At 40.4% G+C, this 18,543-nt stretch overlaps 1 protein-coding gene and 1 non-coding gene across 3 annotated transcripts in view; both read right to left on the bottom strand.

Moving 5' to 3' along the window:
• The window catches only part of MRPL3 (mitochondrial ribosomal protein L3), a 96,242-nt gene that overhangs the window by 34,829 nt on the left and 42,870 nt on the right, over positions 1 to 18,543 (bottom strand). For both annotated transcript variants that reach the window (XM_075828599.1, XM_075828598.1), the window contains exons 7-9: positions 4,958 to 5,066; positions 3,147 to 3,224; positions 2,942 to 3,019 (exon numbers count right to left, since the gene is read on the bottom strand). In XM_075828599.1, the coding sequence (XP_075684714.1) occupies positions 2,942 to 3,019; positions 3,147 to 3,224; positions 4,958 to 5,066 (265 nt within the window). The remainder of the gene's footprint in view (positions 1 to 2,941; positions 3,020 to 3,146; positions 3,225 to 4,957; positions 5,067 to 18,543) is intronic.
• Positions 11,445 to 11,552, bottom strand: LOC142654757 (U6 spliceosomal RNA). Its single transcript, XR_012849098.1, has one exon. It is a non-coding gene; the product is annotated as a U6 spliceosomal RNA (small nuclear RNA).

The following is an 18,543-nucleotide window of genomic DNA, read 5'->3' as shown; positions in this document are numbered from 1 at the left end:
CTTTGCAAATGCAACATAGTGCCCAGAAACCAATCCAGTAAAATCTGCACTCCAAAAGCCAAATGGTGCCCCTTCCCTTCTGATCCCCGCCGTGTGCTCAAACAGTAATTTAGGACCACAAATGAGGTATTGCCGTACTCGGGAGAACTTGCTTTACAAATGTTAGGGTTCTTATTTTCCTTTATTTGTTAAGAAAATTATAATTTTTTATTTTATTTTATTTTTACTGCCCAATTCTAATAAAGTCAATGAAACACCTGTGGGGGTTAAAATGCTCACTAAACCCCTACATTAATTCTTCACGTGGTGTAGTTTCGTGAATGGAGTCCCTTTTCGGGAGTTTTCACTGTACTGGTACCTTAGGGGCTTTGCAAATGCCACATGGTGTCAAGAAATCAATCCAGTAAAATCTGTACTCCTAAAGCCAAATGGCGCTCCTTCTCTTCTGATCCTTCCAGTGTGCCAAAACAGCAGTTTATGATCACATATGGGGTATTTCTGTACTCTAGACAAGTTGCTTTACAAATGTTGGGGTTTCCTTTATTTGTTGAGAAAATGAAAAATGTTGAGCTACAGCTACGTCTTATTGAAGAAAAAGGATTGTTTTTATTTTCACTGCCCAATCCCAATAAAATCTATGAAAGAGCTGTGGGGTCCAAATGTTCACTACCCCAATAGATGAATTCCTCAAGGGGTGTAGTTCCCTAAATGGAGTCAGTTTTTGGACGTTTTCACGGCTTTGGTCCCTCAGGGGCTTTGCAAATGTGACATGGCCTCCGCAAACCATTCCTGCTAAATTTGAGCTCCGAAAGCGCTCTTTCCCTTCTAAGCCCTGCTGTGTGTCCAAACATACGTTTATGACCACATGTGGGGTACTGTTTTACTCGGGAGAAATTGCTTCCCAAATGTTGCGGTGCTTTTTCTCATTTAGTCCTTGTGGGAATGAAAAGAAAATTAGCTAAACCTACATTTTCTTTGAAAAAAAAAAAAATGTAGATTTTCATTTCCACGGCCCACTTCCAATAATTTCTGCAAAATACCCGTGGGGTCAAAATGCTCACTATACCCCTAGATAATTTCCTCAAGGGGTGTAGTTTCCAAAATGGGGTCACTTGTGAGGGGTTTCCACTGTTTCGGCATCACAAGACCTCTTCAAACCTTACATGGTGCCTAAAATATATTCTCATAAAAAGGAGGCCCCAAAATTCACTAGCCGCACCTTTGGTTCTGAGGCCTGTGCTTCAGTCCAGTAGCACACTAGGGTCACATGTGGGATATTTCTAAAACCTGCAGAATCTAGGCAATAAATATGGAGTTGAGTTTAAAAAAAAAAAATTTGGATAAAAAAATTAATGTCTGCAAAATAAAATAAAATAAAAATTTGTACATTTCACCTCTACTTTGCTTTAATTCTTGTGAAATGTCTAAAGGGTTAAGAAACTTTCTAAATTCGGTATTGAATATTTTGAGGGGTGCAGTTTTTAAAATAGGGTGACTTATTGGGTGTTTCTAATATATAAGGCTCTCAAAGCCACTTCACTTCTGAATTAGCCCCTGAAAATATAGCCTTTTGAAATTTTCTTGAAAATGTGAGAAATTGCAGCTAAAGTTCTAAGCCTTGTAACATGCTAGAAAAATGTAAGGAAAAAAACCGATGCCAATCTAAAGTAGTCATATGGGGGATATTAATTAGCAAATATTTTGTGTGGTATAATGGCCTGTCTTACCAGCAGATACATTTAAATTTCGAAAAATACAAATTTTTGCAATTTTTCACAATGAAATACTGAATATATTGAGCAAATTTTGCCAGTAACAGTCCAATGAGTCACGAGAAAACAATCTCAGAATCGCTTGGATAGGTAAAAGCATTCCGAAGTTATTACCAGATAAAGTAACATGTCAGAGTTGAAAAATAAGGCTCTGTCAGGAAGGTCAAAAGTGGCCAAATAGGGAAGGGATTAATTAACTACAGCACCTACAATTTCCTGAACTTAAAAGGGAAAGCGTCACAGAATTTTTTTTTTATATATGTTATTGCTTTTATTATGCCATTAAAGTAAATTTTATTTATTTGTATTTTTGTGTTGTACTTTTTTCTTTATTTTACTTCTCTATGGGGGCTGCAATTTTTTTTTTCATCTCTGTATGTGTCGATTAACGACACATACAGAGATGGAATACACCACATACATCCCCATAGAGCATGCGAACGGGAGCCGTTCCATTTACTATAGTGTACGCCGTCTGTGTGGGAACGGAGCATGTGCCGCTCCCACACCGTCCAAAGGGAAGGTCTTCGGCAGAGCGACATCCGGCGCCATTTTCATTTGGACCGGAAGCTGTGGCCGTACAGTAAGATGACTACTTACGGTCGCGGCTTCCGTCCATATGTTCAGAAGCAAGGACTAGGAGTGGAGGGAGCGGCGATAGCGGCAGGGGCAGGTAAGTCATGTTTGTGTATGTGATGTGTGTGTATGTTCGTGTTATAGTGTGATTACACTGTATCTAATCCTCCTACACTGTGCATTCGCTCCAAAAATGGCAGCACACAGTGTAGGAGGTTTGAACATTCAACCCCCTCCTTTCTCCTGGCACTAGCCAGGAGAAAGGAGGGGGGGATTGTGTGAGGACACTAGAGCGAGTGTGTCTTCTCGAATTTTGCAGCATAAAGCAATGAGGTTGCTTTACCACATGCCAATTAGCAATTTTGGGAATTGCTTCCTCTAGTGACCAGCACATGGAAATGTTATAAATTAGAATAGAATTTATAATATTTCCTGACTTGTGAAAAAATTAGAACAATGTGTAATCCTTTACATACTAACAGTATAACTAAAAAAAATAATATATATATATTTTTCTAGCGACACATTCCCTTTAAAAAAAAACAACAAACATCTCCAATATATTGTGGAAACCAGGAAAACAAAAACCTTACCTTAACTAAACAATTGGTATGCCCAGGGACAGAACCATTGATGTAAAGAATGTTGTGTTTTGTATTCACTCTCCATACCTAGATCATACAAGAAGAAAACACAGGTATTCAAGGAAGATAGGAAAAAAAGCAGCATTTTAAACACTATGTGAACGCAAAACATTGTTAAAACTGGCGAAGAAATCCCAACTAGAGAACAACAGACCTTGAGTGCATGAGAAGTCCTGTAGAAGTTTCCCAACGGACCAGGCAATTTTGTACCTGGGAACACACGAGCTGGATCCTGTTAAAGAAAACATGAATATATTCACTTAGGAAGCTAAAGCTCAAATAAAGAACATTATCTACATACAAAGACAGCGTTGACCGGCCAAAAACGAAATTGAGTTTTTCTCCATTTTTAAGACACTACAACACACTTACGTTTTTGAAGAATGCTCACTGGAGCCCAAAACGTAAACACAAAATGTCATAAAATAAATTAAAAATGCTGTATCTGTAACTTTGCACACGTATAGTAAAACAAAGGATTTTTACTCTGAAAATGTTGCACGTTTCAAAAATTTGGAACACGCATGAATGTAAAACTGACATGTGAAAAACCTGCACATTGGAGCATATTTACGATTCAAAATTCACCAGGATTCTGGCGCATATGCTGTGTGCCACATTTATAAACGGTTTTAGAGACTCATTGCACCGTGCTCGGCCAGAGAACACGACTTAAATGTAAAGGGAGGGGTTTTTCCAATCCCTAAAAATTGATGGCCAATTCTCAGGATAGGCCATTAATAGCTGATGGGTCGGGGTACGACTTCTGGGACCCCCGCCGAACGGCTGTTTGAGGATATGCCATCAATTATTAGGGATTGGAAAACCCCTTTAAATTATGCCAGTGTGTGCCAAGATTACATCAAAGTTTTGGCACAAAAAAACTGACGCAAACTAAGCCAAACAAAAGGTGGTATAAGGAAAAGAAAAGTGTGTAACAAGATATGGCAGATTTCGCATACAGCATGCACCACTTTGATAAATGTGGCGCGTCTTCTGACTGCCTGGTCTAAAGGCGATTTTACACAGGCAAACGCTCTTATCGGCTGATGGCATCGTTTATGCGGCTCAAAAACCGGACACTTGCCGGCAGCACATTTCTCTGCGTAAACAGGGTATGTGCTGCCAAAAAATAATAGTTCATAAATAAATAAATATTAGTTCAATGGCATAGCATGCAAATAGGGGGCGTGGTATGCAAAGGAGGCATGGCCTATATCGATCATAATCGAGGTTACATGTTCAATTAATCACGATTTTGAATTAGACATCCAGTGAAAAGGGTTTAAAGAGGCTCTGTCACCAGATTTTGCAACCCCTATCTGCTATTGCAGCAGATAGGCGCTGCAATGTAGATTACAGTAACGTTTTTATTTTTTTGAGGCTTGCTAAAGTCCAACTGGGCGTGTTTACAGTAAAAGTCCAACTGGGCGTGTATTATGTGTGTACATCGGGGCGTTTTTACTTCTTTTACTAGCTGGGCGTTAGGACTGGGAGTGTATGATGCTGACGAATCAGCATCATCCACTTCTGTTCGTTAACACCCAGCTTCTGGCAGTGCAGACACACAGCATGTTCTCGAGAGATCACGCTGTGATGTCACTCACTTCCTGCCCCAGGTCCTGCATCGTGTCGGCCACATCGGCACCAGAGGCTACAGTTGATTCTGCAGCAGCATCGGCGTTTGCAGGTAAGTCGATGTAGCTACTTACCTGCAAACGCTGCAGTTATCTACATTGCAGCGCCGATCTGCTGCAATAGCAGATAGGGGTTGCAAAATCTGGTGACAGAGCCTCTTTAAAGTCGGACTCCCCTTAAAACCAAAAACATTCAGGCATGACTGTAGTAAAGGGGTTCTCTAATGCAAACAACTAACTTAGTATGCGAGAAAAAAAAATATCATCTATATTTTAATACATTTAATAATTTGCCGATGATACAATACACTTGAATTCATTGACTTACACCCCCAGCAATAGCTCCTGGCCTACGGTGTGTTTTAGTCTGCCCATGTGATGCTGGCTGGCCTTTAAATCCCCATCTCTTCATGACTCCTTGAAATCCTTTACCAATCCTGTAAACACAGAAAATCACAAAAATAACCTTTGATTTCTTTCGGGTCGAGGAAAAAAAACAAACACCTTAACAGATAAATAGTTAATCTTAGTTAAATGATGATTTTAATATTCTGGATATTGATTTTTTTAGTGCTGTGCTCAGCCTCACCGAGTGGAGGCTGGATGGTCCATCTCTTTATTAATGCCCATGATGTTTTAGAATGAGATGTTCAACAGCCACATATGGGTGTGACGCTGGTGCGTCTATATGCTTGTTTATGTAGATTTACAATGCTGGTATTTTTTACATTATCCTCTATGTAGGATGCAGGGTTTGCTTTAGTCAACGCTTCACGTCGACCTTATTCATATCAGGTTTTTATGTGAGTGCTTGGCCTTGAAAATCTGATTCAAGCTCCTTACAGTTTTTGTTTTGAGACTGGTCAAGAGGCAGTTTGAAACTAGGTAGTGCTCATTTACTTAAAATACTTACAGGGGTTGTCCTATTAGTTTGCCCTATTAGGCCATATGGACATCATAGTCCCCTGCTTGGGACCCGCCTTTCTAAGTGAAGAGCATCTGTAAAGAGCAGCTCCCTCTGTAAAGGCGTCAACATGACCATCTATTACATGGTCACCCATTATTTTAAATTTGCGGGGATTTCAGCAGACCTGCTTGAGGAGAACAGATGACAACCCCTTAAACGATCCCATTCTGTGAGCTTCAATGGCCCTACTTGCTAGTGTGTTGTTGTACCTAGACATTTCTACTTCACAAAAAGTGCGCTTGAGAATGGCAGAGATGTGCCCAAATAACTTGTTGGAAATGTGCCACCATGCTATGACAATTTCACTTTGACAAACATTGACTCATTCTACAGCTCATCTACTTTTAAGGAGATTCCATGGCTGTATAATTTGTTTATGCACCTGTAAGTAATGGGTGTAATCTTCTATTTAAAAGAGGCCTCTAGATACGGATCATGTAGTTTTAATCTGGCAATTGAACATTTTTATACAAGATAACAATGAATACTCCACGATCCTTACATTCACAGTCAATATTTGGTTAATTTTCAGTGAACAGAACCAATAATCTTAAAAGGGGTTTTCCCTTTGATCAGATAGGTGTGGGCCCCAGAGGAGGGACCAGCATCTACCGCTAGAACGGAGCTCCCTGACCCTCGTCCTACTCTGTGTGGCTCCCACTGCTCCCTGGCCACTGTCTGACGAGGTGGTCAAGAATACGAAAACAGCGTAGAATGGTGAGCTACGCTGTTTCTGGAACTCGGGAGCTTAGAAAAGAGCGTAGCTCGCCACGCTACGCAGTTTCTGTTACTCCCATTCTTTCCTATTGGAATTACAGAAACAGCGTTCATCAGTTTGCTTGGCTGTTTCCATACTCCCGACCACCTCGTCAGACAGTGACCGAGGATCAGCGGGACATCGTAGGATGAGGGTCAGGTGACCCCGTTCTAGAAATAGGTGCGGGTCCAAGAGGTGGAACCCGTATCTATTGGACATTTATAGCATATCCTGTGGATAGCCATAAAGGTCTAAGATGGTAAAACCCCTTTAAGGAATTCATAAAATTCACCCATTAAATGGTCCCCAATCCTCCCAGAAAACAATAAGTCTGCACATCGTATGTATGTCGTAACATCACAGGTTTGGTCAGGTGACAGATACCCTTTAGTTTTAAATGCCTAGAGAAATAACTTGTTCTGTTCACAACTCCATAACCAGCTCTGTTCAACATCTGCATCGAAGGCTATTTTTCCCCTTTGAAACAATGGACACTATGACTGTACCCAAGTCAAAGGTGTTTGTCAGGTGGTGGTGTCATCCGTTGTAAGATAAATCCGGCACTCTATCGTGGTTTCCATAATAAAACCGAAAATATAAGGCAGATGTGAACCGTGCCAAAGCTTAGTATAAAAAAAAAAAAAAAAAAAAAAAAAGAGTATATTATTTTCGGATTTCCTTACAGATCTACTCTTTTTCTTCAGCTAAGGCTGGTCCTCCATGAGTTGCGACATTACTGCGACTAGCGCGCAACTTCTTTCCCATAGGGAAACAATAAGTCGCACTTGTTGCGGTAAAGCTTTTTTTCTGTTTGTTTTTGCTTTTTAACGGATGTAGTTCATATTTTGGAAGATTCTGCTTTTGAATGCAACTACACAGTAGGAAACGGTCCCAAGAGGTCATGTTAGTAAATTTACAACCATTTACAAACAATTGCTATATCTGATCTGTCTAGCATCTAGGTAAACACAAAATATGAATATTTCTCAGGTGCTTATAGGCTGGCATCAGGTGTCACAAATCATGTCAGTGTCATAATATGCGTAATTTCATTGTTTAGTGTAACATTACAAATGTGTTAAATAAATCTGCCTTCTTCTCGAGCCTCCACTGAAATAGAATAGTCCCGAACAGCAGTAAATGCCAATTAGAGCACTCACTGGCCGGGGTACTTTGCAGCTGCTTCTGTAAGTATATGGATGTTTTTAGCAGGCATGATGCCCACTGGGACAGCTCACCTGATGATGCCAACCTAAGCAGAGAAAGTGCTCATTATATAATGGCACAAACATCTCATCTGGAAAGTGGGTTAGCAAGAAAACTGTATGTCCCAAATTAATTGGATCACTCCGTGGCTTTTTAATCATATGGTATCCTGAAAATGCACAATAGAAATTACCACGAAAATCTGTTTTCCTGTCTGAAATTGATAAAAACTGTATTTCGTATCTCGTCGTTTTTTTTTCCCTAAAAAATCTGCATAACAACCAATATGACCGCAATCAAAGTAAGCATAGGTTGTCAGCCAGGTTTCCCCAGACACTTAAAGGGGTATTCCCATCTAAGACATTTATGTCATATCTATGGTGAGAAATGTCAGACAAAATAGTGCTGCATGCTGCACTACTTGTCCGGTAAAATGACAGACACTATGAAAGAAGAAGCCGTTGGTGTCTGATGTGACGGATCTGGCGCGTACAGCTTTTCTTTGACGGAGCAGAACAATTGAAAACCGGAACGCAGATGTGAACGAAGTCTAAACCAGTCACATGACCAGGCTCCCAGGGTTTATCTCCTGCTTGTATGATGTTCCGTACACTGAACACGTAGTGATAGGACGTCACACATCGCATGCCTCTTATCGTCACTACTCCCTGCTCTCCCCCTGTCGGGGATGTGTTTTGAATGCTGGACAGCAGAGTGTACAGAGCCTAGCAGCAGAACAGCAGAGATGTGTCTCAGTAACAGGCAGTGAGTAATTCTAGAACTACCTTGCACCTTGTAATAGAGGGGCATGCAGGCAACTGCAAACATAGACTAGGTCTGTGAGATCGGAGAGAAATCATGTAGTTCTGTACATGGTATTACCACCCACAGAAAGCCCTGGAAGCAACAAAACACATGCAGTACAGGGCTGGGTAAAAGAAAATAATGAAAAATAACTACTTTTGAGCTATAATCTGGTGAGCTTTCAGACACATATAGGTACTTTTCTGTATTATTTTTTTATAAGCTCGTAAAACCCTCTTAAGGACAAGAAACTATTTTTGTGTGTGCGCCGGCATGTTTTTAACTTCTTTACAGTGAGAACTGTGAATCTATGGAATAGCCTACTGCAGGGGCTGTCACAGCAGGGACAGTAGATGGCATTAAAAAAAAGACTTCGATAATTTCCTAGAAGGAAAAAATATCAGCTCCTTTGTCAATGTGTAGAAATTTTGTTTTATCCCTTACCTTCTCACATCCCTTGGTTGAACTTGATGGACAGGAGTCTTTTTTCAACCCGTACTAACTATGTAACTGTGCCAGTTGTATAGGGCCATATTTTTTGCGTGAGGAGTTGTAATTTCTATATGAACCCTTTTGGGTTGGCATTTCATGTCTACATTCATATATCCTTACGTGGTCTTACAAATGACCGTCCTGAAAACCTTAGACGGGCTACAGGGGATCACGATGCCATCCCCAGCGATTGCATTGCCGGAGCTGGCGATCACATTACACAGGAAGTTTAACCCATCAGCTCCGAGATCAATACCGATTGCAAGGCTAAAAGGATTAAATTGTGGAAATCCTCGCAGGGAAAGTACATGTTCACCCAAATGTTTACGGGTTATACAGTACCTACATCTTTCAACATACTCTTCAGAATACATTGGGTAATAGCTTGAACAGCGGTGACCTTATATAACAATTAGGGAATCAGGGTATTCAAACGGAATGTTTCGGCCTTTGAGCTGAAAAGCCTCTCTTTATCCTTCCATTTCTATGTTAACTAGATGTTCACATTTTTTTTTCTGCTCATGTTTGCAGATCTAGAACTCCTTCCCCACAGATTTGCATCTTTGACAATTGAGTCATTCCAGTAAAAAAAAAACAAAAAAAAAAACAAAAAAAAAAACAAAACTATTCTATATGAATGCTATCTATAAATCTGTAGTATTACAGATCAGACTCTGCCTTTTCAATGCATTAGAAACATTATAGTAACAATGGCAACGATATTTAAATATTGGGTTATTTCCATTCGATATATGTGTATCTATGATTAGTTAGCAGAACATATCTAACTAGATACAGAATAGTACATTAGAAAGCAGAATATTTCCAGTTGCAACTGATAAGTGAACATTTGGCCAGAATAATAAACACAAAATAAATATGCTCTTGGTGGGAAAAAAAAAAAAGATATTCAGATCATTTGGAGACCAAACACAGATTCAGATCAAAGAACCTTGCCGGTCATAAAAAGGACTGTCTGTGCCAACCCAATCAAACATTTACTGCCAGCGCCAAGTGAAGTATTTAACTGCAGAGATGGACATTTAAAAAAAATATAAAATAAAAAAAAGAATAAAAACCCCAGAAGCTACTAGGAGTAACGAGGTTATACCAACTAATATAAGAAAAACAAAACATGCATTTAAAAAAAAAAAGGAGTAGGACTACATGCGATTAATCTTTAAAGGGGAAAAAAAAAAAAAGGCTGTCTAGATATCAAGATCATCTTATAATAAGATTCCAGAGACAAGATCTAAAAGCAGATAATGTCCTCTATTAGAGGCAGGAGACTGTACGCACATCTGCTTCAGGCTGATTTTGTCTTATAGCAGTTAAAAGCTTCGGATATTCAGCCTTACATCTGCAGTACTTGTACATGGGCAGTAAACTCCGGTATATAAGTGGTTAATGGCACTTAACACCGAACGATGAACAAAATATAAATATTCCAAGGATATTGATAAATTAAACAAAAAGGTATTATATTCATTAAAAGGTAACTAATAAATGTACCTGCTTACTGTACCACAAAAACAATTCTTCATGCCCCATCGCAAGACAATATGGTGCCTCACGGAGTAATACAGACCCATATGGATTCCATACACCGCTATACAGGGTGTTTCAGGGGCTGCTTTGCATGTGCATGAGCTCCAATGCAAAATGAGGTATCTATATCTTAACCTGACAAAATAAATATAAAGGGAACACTGCACTGGCATAAAAAAAAAAAAAAGGTGCATATATAGATACATATACATAAAAGGTACACTCTATACAAGTCTTGGAGATGGAAAAAAACATACCCCAGTGACATGACAAGACCGTGTCGTTCTTCATGGTTGGGCATGGAGCTTCGCATACTGGGGCGCTCATACCTAATCCTTGTCCTAGGGACGGCAGTTGTGCCATATGAACTTGAATGGTGGGCATCACTGATGTATATACAGGGTTGCTTTTATTGGTATTGAGTGAATGCTTAGCGGACCATGGATTTGAGACTTTTTTATTTTATTTTTTTTAAATCTATTATTTAGAACACAGATATAGCAAGAATGAGTCAACATCCAGACAAAGTTTGAAAAACAGCAGCTTTTTTTTTTTTGTCAAAGCTTCAGATCAGAGCTAGTCATAAGTATTATAGTATTATCGAGACATGTTGTTATTGGTGGAGTTTATTGTACCAAGATTTAAAAAAAAAAAAAAAAAAAACAAGTTCCATAAAATAATCTAATAGTGTGGGAAAAGTAATATTTTCTCTGGATCGGGAGAAATGAAAGGATGAAGATGTAACAACTTGCCTAGCTCAGTGTTATGATAGGTCTCTTACCATATTTACGAGTCACAGGAAAGATATGGGGAAAAAAAACAAAAAACATTTTCTTTCACGTACGTAGGGTCTGTCTAGTTGGCAGGAACGATATGTTTCTGCTAATCGAGCCAGGGTGGAATGTTTCCAAAATACCCATCTGGCTAATTCTTCCACTTTATATATTTGTTCTATTTTGGACAACCATTCTTTAGCTTCAGGAGGAGATATTTTCAGCCACTAGAGGTAGATGTAGCCGTGCTGCCATCAACATGGAAAAAAAAAATACGGAACGCTTCACCAACTACTTGCGTGTCCTTGTGCAAGGGCCATGCTAATCTTTTCTGTATCATTTGCAATTTTAGTACATGTGCTGCGGAAGCAAACACCACAGATTTGAGTTTTAAAGTGGTTGTCAGACACAATGAGGTGACACCAAACGTATTGAGAAAAAAAAAGAAATGCCCATTTTTAAGAAAAAAAAAAGGATCTGCTGTACAATTTATGATCAACTAGTGGCCTAAAATATGCAACGTGGCAGATCGAAATCTCAACATATTATCTGTCAGTTATCGGTCCTGTGTTGGCTATTCACTCTCCAAGTTTTTTTTGGGCAATCACTACAAAGTAGGTGAACATTTAACTTGCGTCCATTTTTTGTTTGCTTAATAAGGGGATTTACTGTAGATAAGTGATCCCCAACCACCGGGCCGTGGACCAATACCGGGTCGCGCATCATTTGAGAACTGTGGTGCAGTTTTTCGCCCGGAATGTCCGCTGCGGAAAACTGCTGACTAGGCCTCCTGGGATGACCTTTCATCCCAGGAGACCGCTGCAGCCCGTGATTGGTATACGTATTAAAGGGAACCTGTCACCAGCATTTCACCTATTGAACTTTACTTATCCCTCACTGGACGCTGCTATAAAAAGTTCATTACCGCTATCCCCTCTCCTAAACTCCTCCTCCAACTGTAAATAACGGTCTGCAAACTCTTTGCGACTTTTATCGTAATAATCCGGTGTCCCTTTGTGCGCACACACCAGAAGAGGACATCAATGTACAAGTGCAGGATTTAGTGTGCTGGGAAAGGCGAGGAGCGGTCAATCAAAAGTAAGGAGGCGGGAAGAACTCGGGAAGACTTGAGGAATGAAGATCTGACTCTTTTCTGCTCATTAGCATACGGCGTGGGAACACTAAAAAACTGAATACTAAAGCTACAGACCCGACTAAGACGACAATTATAAGTTATATAGAAATTATTTTTCACCCACTACCACCAGGTATTGCTGGTTTAATAGGTGAAATGCTGGTGACAGGTTCCCTTTAAGGGAATGTGTGATCTGACTCAAACCCCTCTAATATCAATACCTATGGATTAATAATGGGGTGAAAGTGTAATGTGTAGGTGTCCTAATACTTTTGTTTATATAGTGTGGGTTAAAAAGAAAAAATGGTGCCAACCTTCAGCCACCACTAGAGGGAGCTGAGGCGCTTACTGCATACTGTACATTGACTTCAATAACAGCACAGTATGCAGTAAGCTCCCTCTAGGGGCACCTGTAGGAAGTCAACACATAGTCTTTAGGAAACTTGGGGTTCATTCTTCTCAAGAAAAACATAACTTAAATTTTATTATGGTATAACCAATAAAATCATGAAAAAATAGTCATAGGAATGTTACGTTAATGACAACTTTCATAGGCTAAACTGAATAGAGACTATAATTCTCGAGCTTTAGTGTCAGTTCACACGTTGCGTAAATACTGCAGATTTTCCGCAACGGAATTCGTTGTGAAAAATCCGCAGGATAATACAGTAGCAGCAAAAGTGGGTGAGATAGAACAAATCTCATCCACACTCTGCGTAAATACTGAGCGGAAAAACCGCTCAGAAATGGACATGTGGTGCGGAATTTTATTCGTCAATTGTATTTGCGAAAAAACGCTGCGTATTTGTTGCGGCTTTTGACCATTGAATTCAATGGGGAGGTAAAATCTGCAACAAATAGCAGTTGTTGCATTTTTTTGCGGTAGAATCGCAGCAATCCCGCCGCAAAAAACGCAACTCAGAAAATCTGATCTTATACTTACCCAGAAGTCTGTGTTGCTTCGTCCAGGCCGGCCTCCTGGGATGACGTTTCATCCCATGTGACCGCTGCAGCCAATCACAGGCTGTAGCGGAGGTCACATGGGATGAAACGTCATCCCATGAGTCGGGCCCGGATGACGTCAGAGTGTCAGCCTCCTGGGATTACGCTTCATCCCATGTGACCGCCGCTGCAGCCAATCACAGGCTACAGCGGTCTCATGGGATGAAACGTCATCCCAGGAGGCCAGCCTGCTAGAAGGCCGGCTAAGTGCTGCAGTTTCCGCAGCGGACATTCCGGACGAAAAACTGCACCACAGTCATCGGGGCGGATACGCAGTGTAACTTTACGTGGCGTATCTGCCCCGTGTGGACACAGCCTTACAAAAAAGAAAGGTACGCAGAAAATATAGTATGGTCTTTTCAATGCTAGTAGTTCATTTGATGCTTTGGAGAAATCAGTCTATCTGTAAACGTGGTTGACAGTTTTACTTAAAATGTGACATTCTGGGTGCTTTAAGAAATAAATAAATAAATAAATAAATAAAATGTAAAAAAAAAAAGTCAATATACCTAATACAACCTGGGAGGAGGACACAGGAGTCTAATCAATTAGAGTCAAGTTCTTTCTATGCTCTCCGAAAAGGTTGGCTAAACAGGCTCCCCAGGGGCAATGCATACATTCAGATGTAAATGTACACTTCACAAGACTGAAAGAAAAGAGGAAACCTCTTTGGAACATATCCAGTACACTACACACATGAATAATACTAGACATCTATACATAGTCAACGTTTGGAATTTTGAAGTAGATTTTGCTCTGGCTGCACGCCGATTTTCGCGGTGTTTGTGCCCACGGCCATTGAGCGCCGCGGGCAAAAAAAACTACGCAAAATACGCTTTCTCTGCCTCCCATTGATGTCGATGGGAGGTCAGAGACATAAACGCCCGAAGATAGGGCATGTCGCTTCTTCTTCCCGCGAGCCGTTTTTTCAGCTCGCTGGAAAAAAAAACGCCTCAGCCTCCCATTGACATCAATAGGAGGCATATTCCGCCGTTTTTTGGCGCGTTTTCCGACGCGGTTTCCGTGTCAAAAAAAAACTCAGTGTGAACTGACCCTTACAGTATCTTGACACAAACTTTGGATCTGTCTAAACATAGGAGCACTTAATAGGTCGGGCAAACAAATATTTTTAAATGGTGCTATTACACCACGTTCCAAAATATTATGCAAATGTTTTTTTTCGCTGATTTTCCTAAATAGTCGATGCAAATGACAGGCAGTATAATCTTCAAGCCATCAACCGTTGGAGTATAATGCAAATTTTATTGAACAAATCTCCTAATGATAACAGATTTTTATTTTAGAAGTAAAAAAACTCAAAATGCACGGTTTCAAATTATTATGCACAACAGAGATCAAAACATTTTAAAGGTTGTAAAGAGAACTAAAATGGTAATTTGTTGCATTTGCAGCATCAGGAGGTCATATTTACAGAAATCAAAAGCTCTTTCAATCAAAAAAAAACAAAAACTTAGCAGGCCAAGTTACATGTTAACATAGGACCCCTTCTTTGATATCACCTTCACAATTCTTGCATCCATTGAATTTGTGAGTATTTGGACAGTTTCTGCTTGAATATTTTTGCAGGATGTCAGAATAGCCTCCCAGAGCTTCTGTTTTGAAGTGAACTGCCTCCCACCCTCATAGATATTTTGCTTGAGGATGCTCCAAAGATTCTCAATAGGGTTGAGGTCAGGGGAACATGGGGGCCACACCATGAGTTTCTCTCCTTTTATGCCCCTAGCAGCCAATGACAGAGGTATTCTTTGCAGCATGAGATGGTGCATTGTCATACATGAAGATAATTTCGTAACGGAAGGCACGGTTCTTTTTGTACCACGGAAGAAAGTGGTCAGTCATAAACTCTACGTACTTTGCAGGGGTCATTTTCACACCGTCAGGGACCCTAAAGGGGCCTACCAGCTCTCTCCCCATGATTCCAGCCCAAAACATGACTCCGCCACCTCCTTGCCGACGTTGCAGCCTTGTTGGGACATGGTGGCCATTCACCAACCATCCACTACTCCATCCATCTGGACCATCCAGGGTTGCACGGCACTCAACACGGTTTGAAAATTAGTCTTCATGTATTTCTGAGTCCACTGCAACCGTTTCTGCTTGTGAGCATTGTTTAGGGGTGGCCGAATAATAGCTTTATGCACACTTGCAAACCTCTGGAGGATCCTACACCTTGAGGTTCGCGGGACTCCAGAGGCACCAGCGGCTTCAAATATCTGTTTGCTGCTTTGCAATGGCATTTTAGCAGCTGCTCTCCTAATCCTATTAATTTGTCTGGCAGAAACCTTCCTAATTATGCCTTTATCTGACCGAACCCGTCTGTGCTCTGAATCAGCCACAGATCTTTTCACAGTACGATGATCACGCTTAAGTTTTCTTGAAATATCCAATGTTTTCATACCTTGTCCAAGGTATTGCACTATTTCACGCTTTTCAGCAGCAGAGAGATCCCTTTTCTTTCCCATATTGCTTGAAACCTGTGGCCCGCTTAATAATGTGGAACGTCCTTCGTAAGTAGTTTTCCTTTGATTGGGCACACCTGGCAAACTAATTATCACAGGTGTCTGAGATTGATTACAATGATCCAAAGAGCCCTAAGGGTATGTTCACACGGCCAAATTTCAGACGTATACGAGGCGTATTATGCCTAGTTTTAAGTCTGAAAATACGGCTCCAATACGTCGGCAAACATCTGCCCATTCATTTGAATGGGTTTGCCGACGTACTGTGCAGACGACCTGTTATTTACGCGTCGTCGTTTGACAGCTGTCAAACGACGACGCGTAAAAATACAGCCTCGTCAAAAGAAGTGCAGGACACTTCTTTGGACGTTTTTGGAGCTGTTTTCTCTAAGACTCCAATGAAAACAGCTCCAAAAACGGACGTAAAAAACGCAGTGAAAACGGCGCGAAAAACGCTGCGAAAAATGCGAGTTGGTAAAAAAACGTCTGAAAAGCAGGGTCTGTTTTCCCTTGAAAACAGCTCTGGATTTTCAGACGTTTTTGTTGACTACGTGTGAACATACCCTAAGACACAATACCATCCATGAGTTTAATTGAAAAACTAATAATTAAATGTTTATGACACTTAAATCCAATGTGCATAATAATTTGGAACACGGTGTATACTTAATGGGGGAGATTTAATAATACTGTCTAAGTTTTAGACCGCTTAAACTTAGACATGGTAGTCAGGGAATATTCCAAATTTATCAAAATGGCGCATGCTGTATTATCAATTTGATGCATCTTGCTTAATATGCTAGACTCCGTTCTCTTTCTTATACCACCTATACCTTGGCTTAGTATACACCATTTTTATCGCCAAAATTTACGTGAATTTTTGCCGCACGGTGACACGTTTTAAGCCATGCCCCTTACACTAGCCCACTCCCCTTTCCCGATAAGTTTTCCCTTTGTCAAATGTGTCTAAAGCCGTTAATATATTTGAGCCAGAAACCTGATCACTTTGAATATAAAGCCTAGTTTATAGGCAGTGGAATACGTCGCCCGAACCCCCTGGGCAGAGTGCTACCTGAAGCGCTGTGCCAGGAGAAGCTCCTGATGTCAGCTGTCAGATGCTCCAGTGAGGTTTAGGAGCTACAATGCCAGAGTTTCAGGCCACAGCATCGGAAGCGCTCTGGCCGGAGACTCCAGCTCTGTAGAAGCCCATGACATCACAGCCCATATATGGACAGTGGTGTCTCGAGTCCCCTGGCATATACGTTTAACGTATACCTGTGACAGATGCCATACAGTGGCATCAGTCACCCATTGGCTCCTATGTTAAAAGAAACATATCTCACGACATACATTTTTTTTGCAGGATCCCTCAGGATAGAATAGCATAATCTACTAAGCTATTGGATCCTTAAAAAAAAAATAAAAAAATTATACTTACATATACCAGCCTGACGTAGTGCCAAAACACGATGTGAATGAGGCGTTAAATCTATCCCAATGTTTATTATTAAAATGGAATTTTCTCACTATAGTAACAGATGGCAGATTTTCATTCTCTGGAAACTACGGAGGATCCCATTCAATGACTACAATCAGATGTAAGAACTAAATTGATACACAAAGTAGACTAGAGATGTGTATAACTTTTAATTTTTATAATGGATAAGCTTTATGTTCTAAAAACCTATTCCTTCAACAGCATTAAAGGGTATTCACATCATTTAATGTTATGACATATTGCTAGTATATGCGATAATATTATGATCGGTGAGGATACGACCTTAGGCACCTCCGCCAAGAGTTGCTATTCTCCTGCGCAGTGGCGATACGGGTTATACAATCTTAACATCATACTCTGTGTAGCAATTCCTTACATTATATGATTATATGAAGAGAAGGAGATTTGGAGCTCTACGTGTATTCACTTAATCCTTCACGGTTTACTTGAAGAGGATAAAACTCTGTTCTGGTCAGATTTTCTTCCGTATTGAAGCAAACAATGAATGAATTGTACGACTGAGAGCAGAGATCTGTTTTTTCTCCATTTCAGAGCTCCAAATCTCCGGCTTCCCTTGATACAACCATAAAGTTAAAAGATAAAATTCAGTGCGCTACCAGGAGACGACGAGGAGCTGGAGTTCCTGAAGTTGGTTTTATCATAGAGTTAAAACAGGAGATGTATGAATCAGTGTTTAGTAAACTCCCCCTAGTGGCAGCTGCAGGCGCACAAAATGTTATCGTCTAATATTTTTCGTCCCCACATTTATCATATATGCCGTGTAAAGCTTCCAAAGTATACATTAAATCTAAGCTGTAACTGATGCCTTAACAGTGGCAAACGTCACCACAGAGTTTAATGGTGTACGTTTAACATCTACGTCATGGAAAGCTATTAAAAAAAGCCCATAACATATACGTTAAACGTTCACTTGCGCCGTATGCCATTCATAAAAGTGGCATATGTCAAACACAGGCTCCCACATTAAAATACTTTTTTCTTACAGGATTGAATATTGTAGTCTTCCACTTTATTCCAGCCCCCCACGCCCCAAAAAAAAGTATACCGACTTATACCAGCCTGACTGAGGCCAAATGGATACACTTTTTGCCTCCGTTGGACTAAAGGAGCCCCTATGGACACATTTAGCATGTACGTTGGGAGCTCTCCCGACAAAAGCAAAAACATGATGTGCACAGAGCCTAATCTCTACAGCTGCGCAAAGGATTTGGAGCTCTGAAACAGAAAGCCG

Source organism: Rhinoderma darwinii, chromosome 5, assembly GCF_050947455.1.
Source record: "Rhinoderma darwinii isolate aRhiDar2 chromosome 5, aRhiDar2.hap1, whole genome shotgun sequence".
Lineage (NCBI taxonomy): Eukaryota > Metazoa > Chordata > Amphibia > Anura > Rhinodermatidae > Rhinoderma > Rhinoderma darwinii.
Note: the sequence above shows the minus strand (reverse complement) of the source record. Positions and strands in the feature narration are given on the sequence as shown.